The sequence below is a fragment of the Bufo gargarizans genome, chromosome 3, assembly GCF_014858855.1.
Source record: "Bufo gargarizans isolate SCDJY-AF-19 chromosome 3, ASM1485885v1, whole genome shotgun sequence".
Lineage (NCBI taxonomy): Eukaryota > Metazoa > Chordata > Amphibia > Anura > Bufonidae > Bufo > Bufo gargarizans.
This window is the reverse complement of record NC_058082.1, coordinates 127,808,185-127,823,172: the sequence shown is the minus strand read 5'-3', so window position 1 is coordinate 127,823,172 and position 14,988 is coordinate 127,808,185. Positions and strand designations below refer to the sequence as shown.

At 38.8% G+C, this 14,988-nt stretch overlaps 1 protein-coding gene across 5 annotated transcripts in view; it reads left to right on the top strand.

Moving 5' to 3' along the window:
* Positions 1 to 14,713, top strand: part of DGKH (diacylglycerol kinase eta) — a 215,421-nt gene extending 200,708 nt beyond the window's left edge. For all 5 annotated transcript variants that reach the window (XM_044286089.1, XM_044286090.1, XM_044286092.1 and 2 more), the window contains one exon: positions 10,977 to 14,713. In XM_044286089.1, coding sequence (XP_044142024.1) covers positions 10,977 to 11,029 — 53 coding nt within the window. In that variant the 3' untranslated portion in view covers positions 11,030 to 14,713. The remainder of the gene's footprint in view (positions 1 to 10,976) is intronic.
* Positions 14,714 to 14,988: the final 275 nt, after the last annotated feature.

Genomic DNA, 14,988 nt, shown 5'->3' with positions numbered 1-14,988 from the left:
GAGACCCAGTGTATTAGAGCTGCATTTCCTTAGTTGTCCAGCAGGTGTCAGGCCAACATAGGAAATCAGCAATCTAAGGTTTTCTATATTCCCTATGGGCTTATAGAAATATTCAATAAAAAACAAAGTGTCGGAGATTGTAGCCTCCTAAGGATGCTACAAAAAAAAAAAAAAAAGGAAAATAATATAAAAATATAAACATTTAAACACCCATCTTTCCTTAGAATAAAAAAATTAATACATAAAAAATATAAACATCATGGGCATCATTGGGTCCGAAAAGGTACTATTAAAATATAAAAATATTTTTCCAATACGGCGAATGGCATAATGAAAAATGTGATCAAATAGATATAAACACTCCAAAATGGTATCGCTAAAAACTAAAGATCATCCCGCAAAAATTGAGCCCCCACACAGCTCAGTAGACATAATTATACAAAAGTTAAGGGGGTCAGAATATGGTGATGTGAAAAAAATAAAATAAAATTTGTTGTACTCTTACTGAACCAGAGCATGAAGGACACAGGTCAGTTTTGCCACAAAGGGAAGGCCGTAGGGAAAAAAAATACATAAAACTGGAGGAATGGAGGAATTTTGTTTTTATTTTTTCTAAATCCACCCCATTTAGATTTTTTTTCCCCCCTGCTTTTCACCATATGGTATGCTATATAAATGGTGACATTAGAAAGTACAACTTGTCCCGTAAAAAAACAAGCCCTTCTATGGATATGTGAACTGAAAAATTTGAAAGTTAGGGCTCCAGAAAGATGGAAGAAAAAAAAAAAAAAAAACTCTAGTATCCTAAGGGTTAAAAGATCACATTCCAAGATACCTATATATGTACCTTGTTATGTTCTATTTTATTAAAATAAAAATTTAATAAAAAAAATAATCACATTCCTCTACTCTTACACAACAGTATTCTCTTCCTGTTTCTGGCCCCTCCCACTGACATAATCAAAGGTCCTTTATTTTCCTGTGATCGGAGTTTTCATCTCCTTTCACTGTACCTTAGGATCTTTCAGGACGCCTGCACTAATCATACAGATCGTTGTCAGGCAGGGAAAGAGAGAAGTATACAAAGGAAGACCTCTATCATTGGATCATTAAAGAAGCAGTCAGGAAGGTAAATGCCTTAGCGTGTTATGTGGTCATCCAACTGAATGGTAGCAGTATTTCGGTTACAATATATAGATATTGTATATGTAGCTTAAAGGGGTTTTCCAACATTTATGGCCCATCATTCCAGGCAAAATGGACAATCACAATACATTAGTAAGTGCCTTGTAATAACTTTCTTTACATGATAAATGCCATTTGCTGAAGTGAGACAACCCCTTTAAGGACTGGGTCAATTTTTTTTTCTACTTTCCTAAAGCCACAATCTTTAACATTTTTCATACACATATGAAGACTTTTTTGCAGAATAAGTTGTATTTTTTAATGGCTCTATTTCATTTAGGCTACGTTCACATCTCCATTAGGGATCTTGCACGGATACTGGCCACGTGCGTTCCGCGTTTGGCGGAACGGAACATTCAGCCCATTATAGAACCTTGTCTTTAATACAAACAATAATAGGACATGTTCTATTTTTTTCTGGGAGCCACGGAACGGAACGGACATATGAATGCGGACAGCACACTGTGCACAGTCCGCATCTTTTACAGCCCTATTGAAGTTAATGGGTCTGTATCCATCCCACAAAAATTGGGATCGGTTGCGGGTAAAAAATATGTTCAAGTGCATGAGCCCCTAAGGGGATCCATGTGCCTGATCCGACGCAAATGTCAGCTGTTGGCTGGACAAAAAAACCTTGCATGCAATGGTTTTTATCCTGCCCAAACCTTGCATTTATGCCAGAAAATGGCTAGATCACCACTGGACCTAATTGCAGTCAGTGGAGTAGAGTGAAGTAGAGATGCGAGCAAGACCTTATCATATTTTTTATTGGAAAACAGGAAAAAATTATCTTTGTGGGGTAAAATGAAATAAAAAAAAAATAAAAAAAGGGTCTAGAACAATACACTGAAACCTAGGGCTCCTTGGGTACTGCTCGTTTACTGTGCATGCCCGGAAAATTTCCATTGCATAAATGAACTTTATAGGCCCTCATTATACAGACTGTGTGAGGGCTTGTTTGTTTTTTTTGTTTTTTTTTTTTAGTTTTTTTTTTTAGTTTTTTCAGGACGAACTGTAGTCTTTAATTTTACCGTTTTGTGGTACATACAACTTTTTGAACACTTTATTACATTTTTTGGTGGTGGAGAGACAAAAATTGTGAATCACACGTGTTTTTTTTTTTCGTGACAACATTCACTGCGCAAGAAAAGTATGTTAAAGGCTATGTGCGCCTTTGGGACAATTTTTTTTTAATAGTGCAATGTTCTCATTATTTATTTGGTCTTTATTAAAAATATTTGTCCTTTATGTCACAAAGGGTTAACTGTAGCTGTGTCCTACTTTCACTTTGTGCTGTCATCTAATAACCGTTATCTCTAAATTACTAAAAGATCATAAACACAAGTGTTTAGGAGGTCAGAGATTAGGAGCCGTCAGCTGAGCTGCCTGACGGAATACAGTGAAGACAGACAACATGCTACTAGAGAATCTCAAGGCTGTACAGAGAAAAAGGCTCAGTATTTTTAAGATAGACCAACTGAAAAAATGATTTTAGCTAAAATGAATACAATGCAATAATAAAAAGAAATTGACACCAAGGGTGTATATAGCCTTTAAATTCAGGCTCTTTCTGAGCTTTGCTATTGGTGATTGGCAGCCTTCCCTCTGACTGTGCATACAGACATAGCTGTCAATCATTGATAGGACTGCCTCCTTGACATCAAAGTCCAAACAGCGCTTAGCAGGCAGTTTGCTTTGATAGGCCTGGTACCCTTCTCAAAGCCTCAGACTGTCATAGCAACCGATTGGAGTCCCACAACTTCTCAACGGCATCTCCTATCATAGGATGAAGTGAGGTCCCTTCCTTTGTCAAACACTACAGATGCTGCAGTCGCTTTTAACAACGGCATCTGAAGGTTTAAATTACTCTGATCCCGGTCACTATCTGCGAGTGTCTGCTGTATTATACAGCCAATACCTGTCATGTATGCAGCAGTATTTTTCCAGCAGGAAGGTTTCATTATAGTGTATGGGTAGCTGTAGAGACCTGGAGGTGTCTGACGATGTTGAATTCCAGCAATTCTGTTGATTTGCTGGAAAAGAATACTGGAATTCTGGATGCAGATGTGAACATAGCCTTACATATTTTTAACTGATAAAGGGAAAAAAAGATGGAAATTTAAAGTGAAATGCCAAGTTGTGTCCCATACTCTGCTGGCATAGATTCAGTAAAAGGGATGGGAAGGGCCTTGTGTTTTATGCCTTAAGTGATAGAGATATTAACCTCCTGTCATGTCTGGTTTAGCAGCTGCTAGCGTCCCCATGTAATACCAATTATGAATAAACTTCCAACTGGGTGTTTCCAGTTTGGGGTGTTTTTTTTATACAGAACTGCATGGTGTGGATCAGTAACATTACTATGATACCAAATTTGTATAATTTTTATGTTTTAATATATAAAAAAGGGGAAGAAATGTTCTTTGCATCATCATACTATGACCATAGCATTTTTATATTTTTGTCTACTGAGTTGTGTATGGGCTCTTTTTTTTTTTTTTTTTATTCAATTTTTTTTATTTAAGATTTTGCACGTTTTTGGATGTGGAAATACCAATTAACATAATTATCATTTTTGTTCTTTGTGAGATGGCGAAAGGAGCTGGATTTTTCTTTTTTGTTTAAACCTAGGGGACTTGAAGATGTGATTTCGTATGCCATAAACTGAAATCAATTAGTGTTGCAGTCATTTGGAAAATTGATGTGTTCCTATTGCACCTAGGGTTCACTATAAACTGTGAACTATGCTTTATCAGGCCTTGGAGCCTTCAGAAGGCTCTCAGCCAACATAGTAACCGAACGGCTCTCATGATCTTGTTGTCAGTGAGCTGTTCAGCGGTCAGAGAGAGATCCCTATCTCCAAGTGACTGCTCATAAGCCGTGGTCCCAGTTCACCACAGCATCTGAGCGGTTAAACATAAAAAATAATATATATATATATATATATATATATATATATTATATATAAAGGCATATTAGGTATCGCCACATCCGTAATGACTGGCTCTATAAAAATATCACATAATCAGGTGAACGTTGTAGAAAAACAAAAAGTAAAAGCGGTGGCAGAACAGCTATTTTTATTTTTCTAACCTTGCCTCAGAAATAGCATAATATCGCGTGATCAAAAAATCATATGTACCCCAAAATGATACCAATGATACGACATGGTACCTGAAAATTATTCCAGTGAAATCTGCCCTCCAAAATCCATATAATGCTCCTTCCCTTCTGTGCCCTGCCGTGTGCCCATACAGCAGTTTGCGACCACATATGGGGTGTTTCAGTAAACTTGATATGCCACACCTGTGAGGTGGGATAGATTATCTTGGGAAAGGAGAAGTGCTCACTAACACAGATTTAGACAGATTTGTGAACAATATTTGAGAGTAAATGGGTCTTTTGTGTATGTAGAAAATGTTTCAGATCTTCGAGTTCAGCTCATGCAAAATGGTAGCAAAACCGAAAGTGTTGCGTTTATATTTTTGCTCAGTGTAGATTAAAATTGAAAATGTCTCCTCTATATTCTGGGTTAATTCCCTGGGAACACCTAAAGAATTAACAAACTTTGTAAAATCCTATTTCAATAACTTGAGGGATGTTTCTATTATGTAAGCCCCATTAGGTGACTTCATAACTGAATTGGTCCTTTACAAAGCAAGTTTTGGAAGTTTTCTTAAAAATTGTAAAATTGTATTTAAAATTCTAATCGATCTAACATCCATAAAAATAAAATGACATTTACAAAATGATGCCTACATAAAGTAGACATATGGGGAATGTTAAGTTAGAACAATTTTATGGGGCATTGCTATCTTAAAAGAAGAAAAATTGCAAATTTTCCCAAATTTTTGGTAGATTTTTGATTTTTTTTTTATAAATGTGAAATACATTGACTCATATTTACTAATAACATGATGGTACAATGTATCACGAGAAACGTCTCAGAATGGCTTGGATAAGTAAAAGCGTTCCAAAGTTATTACAAGGTGAAAACTGGCCTGGGGTAGAAGGAGTTAAAGAACCCTTGTCCGCTTTTTACTATTGATGACCTATCCTCAGGATAGGTCATTATCAGATCAACGGCAGTCCTGGCACCCCCACCAGTCAGCTGTTTGAAAAGAAGGCAGCACTCATACAAGCATTGCCTTCTCTTCTCTGTTTACCTGCTTGCTGGTGCAATTGCAGTGGTGATCAGGTGTAATTGCAAGTATAGTGTCCCTATTCACTTCTATGGGACCGCTCTGTCTGCTCAAGTGAATACTACAGAGCCGTCGATAGAAGTAAATGGGGACGCCATACTTGTTGTTACACCTGATCACCACTGCAATTACTTCAATGAGCAGAGGAGGCAGCTCTCATATGAGCGCTAACTTCTTCTCAAACAGGTGATTGGTGGGAGTGGCGGGAGTCGGATGCCCGCCAATCTGATATTGATGACCCATCCTGAGGATAGGTCATCAACAGTAAAGTGTGGACAACCCCTTTTAAGTAAAAATCCCTGTGTCATGCACCAGGCACATCATAGCAGTTTTGTCACTGGGTTATCTTTAAAGATACAGTTTTGAAAGTGGGCGTAGTTGACCCATCTAGCTGATTTGAAGCAGACCTCCAGTCCAAGTGCATCTTTTTTTATGCAAATCTACAAATTTCCAGTGGCATACAGAATACAAGTGCATTTCATAGTCAATTAAGGCGTTCAAATCTCCCCCATTTCCCTAGCATAAAAAACTAATAAAAAATAAAATAAACATCATGGGCATCATAGTGTCCAAAAATGCCTGTACTATCGAGATATAAAATTATTTATCCCATATGGTGAATGGTGTAACAGGAAAAAAATTAAAATTACTGCTTCACCATTTTTTCATCACTTCACTTCCCCAAAAAAAAATCATAAAAAGTGAACAAAAAGTTCATACACACTCCATAAAACTTACTGATCATTCCACCAGCCCACACACAGTTCCATAGACGTAACTTTAAAAAGGTTAAGGGGGTCAGAATATGGGGATGAAAAAAAGAATTTTCCAATTTTTTATTAGTGCCAGCCGATTCACAGGTATCTTGAAATCAATTCCTTTATTTGTAGAAAGGGATTGATTTGAAGCTACCTGTGAATTGGCTGCCATCAATACCTGTCATTCAAGCGACTCTGGCTAGGGGGGTAGGAGGTTCTGCTAGTGTCTTGAGCTTATGCGGCAAACCACCAAATTCTAAACCTTCTAACGTCCCCCAAAATTAAATAGCATTACCAAAATGATGCCAACATAAAGTGGACATGTGAATGTTAATAAATATTATGAGTTATCACTATTTGTCTTAAAAGCTGAGAAATTCAGATTTCGAAAATAGTGAATATTTCCAAAATGTCAGTAATTTTTAATTTATTTTTTTGGGTTGGGGTTTATAAATAGAGGTAAAGCATATTGACTCAAATTTACCATTAACAAACATACACTGTGTCATGAAAAAAACAATCTCAGAATGGCTTGGATAACTAAAAGCGTTCCAAAGTTATTACCACATAAAGTGACACATGTCAGATTTGCAAAATTAGGCTTGGTCAGGAAGGGGAAAATGGCTTAGTCTTGAAGTGGTTAAACAGGTTTCCAGGAACATGATAAAAGTTTTCCCAAAAACAGCTGCCCATAGTTGTTTGTTATTGTGGCCTGGTCCCGTTCACTTTTTCTCTGGGAAGCAGCAGGCCCTGTTTTGGTGATGCCTGTGGCAGGAATAGTGTTAGAACTGCATGTGCACTTTTTAATGTAAGATGCTGATTCTCACCACAGCGGTGGGTTGCCGTTCTGTTGCTGGGAAAATATAGAATTACATTTCATTTGAATCACCAGCTATGAAATACTTGGATACTCTGGATTTACCACAGCAAGGGGTGACATGTATAACTTTATGGTGGCTGCTGTTATATGTCAGGACCCTGATATATATATACCTAACATAAAACTAAAAATGAGGTCCGAACAAAGCCTCGATCCTTGGTTTATCAGTGCTGGTCCCTCAAAGGAGAACCTAGACTTTCCATTAAGCTATCTGTTCTCTGTATGTTTGTACCTTGTTTATGTAGCTTTGCCAGGTGTTATGCACTACTTAAAGGGCTGAACACTTTCCAATTCATTTTGCAAAGTTTAAAAGAGCTGTCCGGAAATAAGTTGTTTTTACGTAATGCCTGCAGCCTGTCTCAGTAAGCGACCAGTAAGATTCATGCTTACCTGCTCCAGTGTATCCATCTTCCGACGCAGAATGGGCATGCTCACATGTGGACATGCCATCGCTGAAGCTAGTCGTTGGCTACAGTGGAGCATGTGACTATGCCCATGCTGCGCTAGAGGTAAATAGGCAGGGGCTCAGAAAATGCACCCACTGGAGCCGTTGTGTAGGACCCTTAAATATTAAATAGTGGATTAAATAATGTTTCTTCCTTTTTTTGCTAGCTGTAATACTCATTTCTTTACCATAACATTCTTTTTTTTTTTATCAGCATTTTGTAACTTTATGATGTTTCATTGTACAGTTCCATATTTCTTTTTATTGACTGAGCGATCATCTCCATTATCTTGCATTATTCTGTCACCTTGACATGTACTCATGGACACAGTTTGTCATGCTAATGTCCTAAATAGCAGGATTGTTTTATGAAACCTCTTAGGCCATTCACATCAAAACGGAAAACAATCCAGTGTTATCTCTGCACACAAATACACAATGCAGTATTCCACGGTGATGTGTCTGCCTGTTACATCTATTATTGAAAAGGCTGATGAGTCGAGCAAAGTCTTATGGATTCAGAGCTCCTGTAACATTACAGTGATGATTTATTATGTTTTACAGTAAAGAGCATTAATTCCATAGTGCTGTATATCTGAAAAGGATTTAAAGGCTATGTACACTTTCGGGGGCAATTTTTATTTTTTTTTGTCATGGTTGCATTTTACTAATTTTGAGCTAAAAATATATATTTTTTTTATTGGTCTTTATTTAAAAAATATTCAGCTGTTCAGTCACAAAGGGTTAACTGGCTGCGTGAATTGTACTTTCACTTTGTGCCGTCATCTAATAAACCTTATCTCTAAATTACTAAAAGGTTACACACCCAGTAAGATAAGATTTGAACTATAATGAGTGTTTATAAGGTCAGAGATAAGGAGCCGTCAGCTGAGCTGCCTGACGGAAAACAGTAAAAATACAGAGCCTAATACTAGAGAATCCCAAAGCTGTACAGAGAAAAAGGCTCACAATTTTTTTTTTTAGCTGAAACTGAGTACAGTGCAATAGTAAAATAAAAATTGCCCCCAAAGGTGTACATGGCCTTTAGCTACATAACATAAAAAGTACAATAAACATGAATTAAATGAGTGACAGACTGGTAAAGAGGGAGAGTTTACCTTGTCTGCAATGGTGATCAGGCAGGGAACGAACAATCTGCTGCCCAGAAACAATGATTTTGGGTGCCGCATCATCAGTCTTTTCACCTGTTCAGGCTACTTTCACACTAGCGTTCGGGGCTCCGCTTGTGAGTTCTGTTTGAAGGCTCTCACAAGCGGCCCCGAACGGATCCGTACAGCCCCAATGCATTCTGGCACCGTCTGTCCTCCGTTCCGCTCAGCAGGCGGACACCCGAACGCTGCTTGCAGCGTTTGGGTGTCCGCCTGGCCGTGCGGAGGCAAACGGATCCGTCCAGAGTTACAATGGAAGTCAATGGGGGCGGATCCGTTCGAAGGTGACACAATATGGTGCATTTTTCAAACGGATCCGTCCCCCATTGACTTTCAATGTAAAGTCTGGACGGATCCGTCTGAATACAAATTGTACTTAGACTTTTTTTAGTAAAATATAATGCAAACGGTTCCGTCTGAACGGATACCATCGTTTGCATTATAGGAGCGGGTCCGTCTGTACAAATACCAGACGGATCCGCTCCGAACGCAAGTGTGAAAGTAGCCTAAACGAGTATTTGCTCACTCATCGGCTGAAGCACCTTTTCAAGGGAATGACCATTCGTTCCTGATAATCCACCCAATAATTAGCCTGTGTGAAGAGGATTAAAAAATTTCCATCATGATAGATTTTTTGCACAGAAAGTTTAAAATCTCAACCATTGGCCTTATACTTAAAGAGGACCTCTCACCTCTCCTGACATGTTAGTTATAGTGACTACTTGCATTCCCCATGTAATAACTCTGGAGCATCTATTCTTATGACTCTGTGTTGTGCCATTCCTGTATGATTCCTATAAGAAGTGTACAAATAAGTTGCCAGCAGTCTGCAGTAAAGCTACTGTTCGGTGTTACCAGTAGCGAGTGTGTCTGACTTTGTCCAAATCAGTGCTGTCAGTGTCAGACTGTGCAGGGACACCCCCCCAGCTGGTAACACCCATCTGTACCTTTACTGCAAGCTACTGGCAATTCAATCATAACTTCTAGTAGAAATAATAAAGGAACGGAACATCGTAGAGTCATAAGAAGAGATGCTCCAGAACTGTTATTACATGGGGAATGCAAGCAGTTAGAGCTGTTTCACACTTGCGTTGTTAATTCCGCTTTTGAGATCCGGCAGAGGATCTCAAAACCGGAATTAAACTGATCCGTTTTGATTTTGCACATCAAGATGCATTAATTCCGTTACGATGCAGTTGTGTGAAATCAAAACGGAACAAACCGGATTAAAAAAACGGAACTGTCACCATTGACTTAGATATGACCGGCCACAAGACCGCAGCTTACGTTTTTTTGGCTGACAGAATAGAAGAGATCCTGAACGGATTTCTTTCCAGGATGCATTAGTACTGAACGGAACCGTTTTTCCCTTTTTTGAGATTCTTTGTCAGATCTCAATACTGGAAAAGAACAACGCAAGTGTGAAACAGGCCTTACTAAATCTGACATGTCAGGAGAGGTGAGAGGTCCTCTTTAATTTTAAATCCACTTGTGAATTCACCCTTACTAGGTTATAATCTGGTTATAATCAGTGAGGATCTGAATTATGCTGATTCTTAAAGGGGTCGCCTCATCATGGACAATGGGGGCATATCGCTAGGATATGCCCCCCATTCTTATAGGTGCGGTTATATTGAGAACAGAGCCCTGCAAGTGAAGGAGGGCACACTGCGTATGCGCAGCCGTCCTCCATTCATTTTCTATGGGGCCGGCGAAAATTAGCCGAGCACTGGCTCGGCTATTTCCATCGCCCCCATAGAAATGAATGGGAGCAGGGGCCATGTATGCGCGGTGCGCTTCCATTCACTTCTATGGGGAGCCGGCTTGGTGTTGGCCGGATCAGAGTCCTACAGCCACCACCTTGCGGGGCTCCGTTCTCTATATAGGTGCTGGTCCCAGCGGTAGGACCCGCACCTATAAGACAATGGGGACATATCCTAGTGATATGCCCCCATTGTCTATGATGAGACAACCCCTTTAAGGAACCTAGGTCCCCTTTGACATTTCACACAGCGGTGCTCCCAGACAACTCCTGTACATTGAAATAGCAATCCAAATCCACTGAAGTGAATATGGCTGTTTTTCAGTTCTCTGCACAGTAGGTGACCACAACCAGCACTGTAGCTCCTTGGTTCTGAGGATCCACAGTGGTGACAGCTCTCAGAACCTCACTGGTTGGATACTAGCGATATAATGGATGAACCCTTTAATGTATTTACAGCTTTTCCCTCTAAAGTCAAGGTCTCTGTTTTAGTTTTGTGTTGGAATGCTCTTGAAATTCACATTGTGTCATTTGTGGAATATCATGTGAGATAACAAATTCTTTGGTTCTCTTTGCAGGATCTGGGGATAATGAAAGTGGGTCATATGAAGCGAATTCTACAGGGAATTAAGGAGCTCTGCAAAAATACATCTTTTTCAGAGGTGTGAAGTGGATGCTGGAGTCCCTGCATGGAGCGAGGCTTGGACAGTGGCTCAAGTGGTTTCCAGGCACTGTGTGCTTTTAGTCTTTAGTAAGAGGTTGTATACAGCTGGAGGGGGAACATCTGAGTTATCGCAAACTTGGCTTTAAGCTAGCAGTCTGTGCCAAAATTAGCAAAAAAAAAAAGAATTTTGGTATAAAGTTTGCATCTGCACTTGAAACGTGTGGCTTATCTGATTCTAAGAGACTTTTGGTTAGACGCCACCTCGGGTTGTATTGGCACATTTGTAACGCTGCCATCTGCATTGTCTGACAACATATCATTTTATGGCAAAAAGTCAATGTGCTACCTTGTATGAGGCCCAGACTTCCAAATAACAGGGAAGGCCAACATGCAACTGGGCTAGGCCTATATGGGTAGTCTTGGTTAACGCTGCCTCAGGTACCGCTCATTCACTGGCCAAGGAGTTTGATTAGAAAAACACTTTGTGTAAAGTGGATGCAATCTAAATGCATGGAGTGCCTGTTAAAATTGTATTTCAGTTGCATGACATATCTGATACAAAAGCGTAAAAAAAAACAAAAAAAAAACTTGAACAACTTTTTATATTAATTTTAATATGGATTAATTTATTACTACTGATGTGTCTGTTGGTTCAAGGCACTTTTCTATTAGTTGTATATTTTTGCATGACTGTTCAGTGGCCGGGGAATTGTGGATGTGAACATGTAGCCTATGTGCCATGTATCCTAAAAAAAAAAAAATTATGTGCATTCTGTATGTTCTGCTTATTTATTCTAGTTAGTCAATATTGTTTAGTAATGAAGACTGATAAAATTTTGGTTATTACAAATTTTTATTCTGCAAAGATGGTTACCTCACAAAATATTTTCTCTTGGAAATCCATGGGGACCATTTCCAATGCCTTATATCATATTCGATTTGGAGATGAGATATCATTAAGTTATCATTAAGCAGCATTCCTAGGGTCAGAATCCTCAATGTAGCAATAGAATATAATGATGGTGGTCTTCCCACGAGCCTTATGGTAGCATATACAGAACATACTGTATGTCCACAGAAAAGGCCAGGGTGCCTACTCACTCGCTGCTTGCATCACGTTTCTGTATCACCAACTTTCTATAACTTTGTATGGATAAAGAATATTTCATGTGTTCCTTGGGTAATTTGTTACATTCCAAATCTCATATCTCCCATGTAATCCTAGCCAGTTGTTTCATTCTACAATGTAGCGGAACAGTTCTTGTGGGATATACCCCATGCAGATCATACCACCTGGTCATCCTGGGGAACCAACTATGCAGATACTAACCTGGAACCTGCCAATATGTATGCTTGGCAGAACTTTGGATGATTGTCTTTAAATATTCCATGTCCCTATCTATATTTAAAAAAAATAATCCTAAAATCCATATAGAGGTGTTATCAGTCATTGTAATCCTGCCTGTGGTGATAATGATAATAGGTACTGAAATGTTACCTGTACAGAACAGGAAATCATGACCTGTAGACAGAGTGGCCGAGGTGAAAAATGCAAAATGTTTTATTTTATTTTTTTGTTTTCTTTTAAATATACATAGTGACATGGAAAATTAAAACAAAAACCTCACAAAAAATTCTAAAACAGTATGTTTAACATAAAAACGTGATTTAAACAATAGGTTATTTCTGACAAAACATTCCCTTAAAAGTCTAGGAAAGTCCTTATTATGTAGTCTTAAAAAAAGTGTACCTGCCTCCTAAATTTCTCCAGCCTTTTTCTGTCTCGGGTTTTTCCAGTTAACAGATCACAGATATTTATAAAAGCTTTCAAATTTACATAGTTTTAGCTCGCCACAAAAAATGATCACATAACACAATTTTTCAGCTCTCCTGACTTGTCAATTTGCTTGAATTCTCTATTCTCTATAAAATAACAATTCTAGAGCATCTGTTCTTAAAACTGTATAGTGTGCCATATACATTTATAAATGGCTGATAACATGCTTGACCCAGTTGTTAGTTTATTCTAGGAGGGATAACAGAGGAGCAGCACATTGTAAAGATACAATAACGATGCACCATAATTGTTATTTTACAGGAACTACAGGTCTTTACTAGTGTTGAGCGAACTTGTGTTTTAAGTTCTGCGTCCAAAGTTCGGGTTCGGGTTATCGAAGAATCCCGTTATGCATTCCGCTACCACGGCCCATAACGGAATTTGGAATCCATAACTGGATTCTTCGATAACCCGAACTTTGGACGCAGAACTTAAAACACAAGTTGGCTCAACACTAGTCTTTACTGTAATCAACACGTCAGGAAAACTGATGGAGCCCCGTTAACAGCTGTAAAGAGAATAGCTGGGTGTGTGGTCTTCTAGTGACCACAACGTTAGACTGAGGTTATATGGTCATGCGGTGGGCACCATCTTGTACTGTCGCTTCTGTAAGAGAGTGAAATAGAAAATTGCCGAAGCACCTTTCTAGCTGTGTACTATTTTAATTGGGCTAAATGGCAGCATTTGCTATTTTGTAACTGGCATGACAAGCACATTTTGTACCTGGATTTCATGCTTTTGTAGGTTACTTACCATAGGGCTTTAGTGATAAGTTTTAAACCCTGTGTATTTTCCTACCTGCTTTCATAGGAAAAGTTATGCCCACAACTTTCTCACTTATGTGGGCAAAAGTGCACTTTAAGTGGTCGCTGTAACACTGCCAATGGAGGCTTGAGAGGCCGGGCATCAACGTGGGTACACCTTAGTACAGTATTTTCTAGCCAGAGAGGATATTAACACAATGGTGGATCCAAAGCTTTGTTTTCTGGAAAGGTCACCATCACATAGATAATGTGGACGGTTTAATATAAAGAGGACGAAAACCTTCACCCGCTCTAACAGTCACCTCCTCCTCCCCATGTTCAACAAACCGCTTACAGGTTGCCATGCAGATTTTAGACGTTTTGTCCCCTCCATGATGGATGATTTTGTGTATGAGAACATCCCTGTTTTCTGGAAAAGCAGGACAATCTTTGATGTGCAATATTTCTACTTAAACAAAGCGCATGTGATGTTTGTTGTGGGGTAACTTATCACACAAAGCCTATAATAAAGGGGGTTACCATGCACTACTTTAATACTGTATCTGAAATCTAAATGTCTCACTGTTATGCAGTTGATCTGCATATTTGTATATTATGTTTCAGCACTGTATCGACATATATAAAGTTTTATGAAACGGTGTAAGTAATATTGGCTTTTTTTTTTTTTTTTTTTGTACTTGGATGTTAATTTTCAGTGTTACGAGATGTGAGCATTTTTGCTTTTATCCATTTTACTATAAATTAATATTGCCTCACTAAATATGAATTTGCTGGTATTTATTCTGAACAGTTACTGTGACCATGTCATGTAGTTGTTTCATTGGATTTTTCTTCCTGCAGGCGGCGGTTATAGAGTGCTCAGTGGAGCATGATGTATTAGGCTACTGTCACACTAGCATTTTCAATTCCGCCATTGAGATCCGTCGTAGGATCTCAATAGCGGAAGAAAACGCCTCAGTTTTGTCCCTATTCATTGTCAATGGGGACAGAACTGAACAAAACGGAATGCTCCAAAATGCATTCCGTTTGGTTGTGCCCCTATTGGGGACAGAATAACACTGCAAGCAGCGTTTTTCTGTCCGCGATGTGGTGCGGAGCAAGACGGATTTGTCCTGACACACAATGTAAGTCAATGGGGACAGATCCATTTTCTCTGACACAATGGTATAACTTTCAATGGTGTTTATGACAGATCCGTCTTGGCTATATAAGACATAATACAACCAGATCCATTCATGATGGATGCATGCGGTGGTATTATTGTAACGTAAGCGTTTTTTTTGCAGATCCATGACGGATCCGCAAAAAACGCCAGTGTGAAAGTA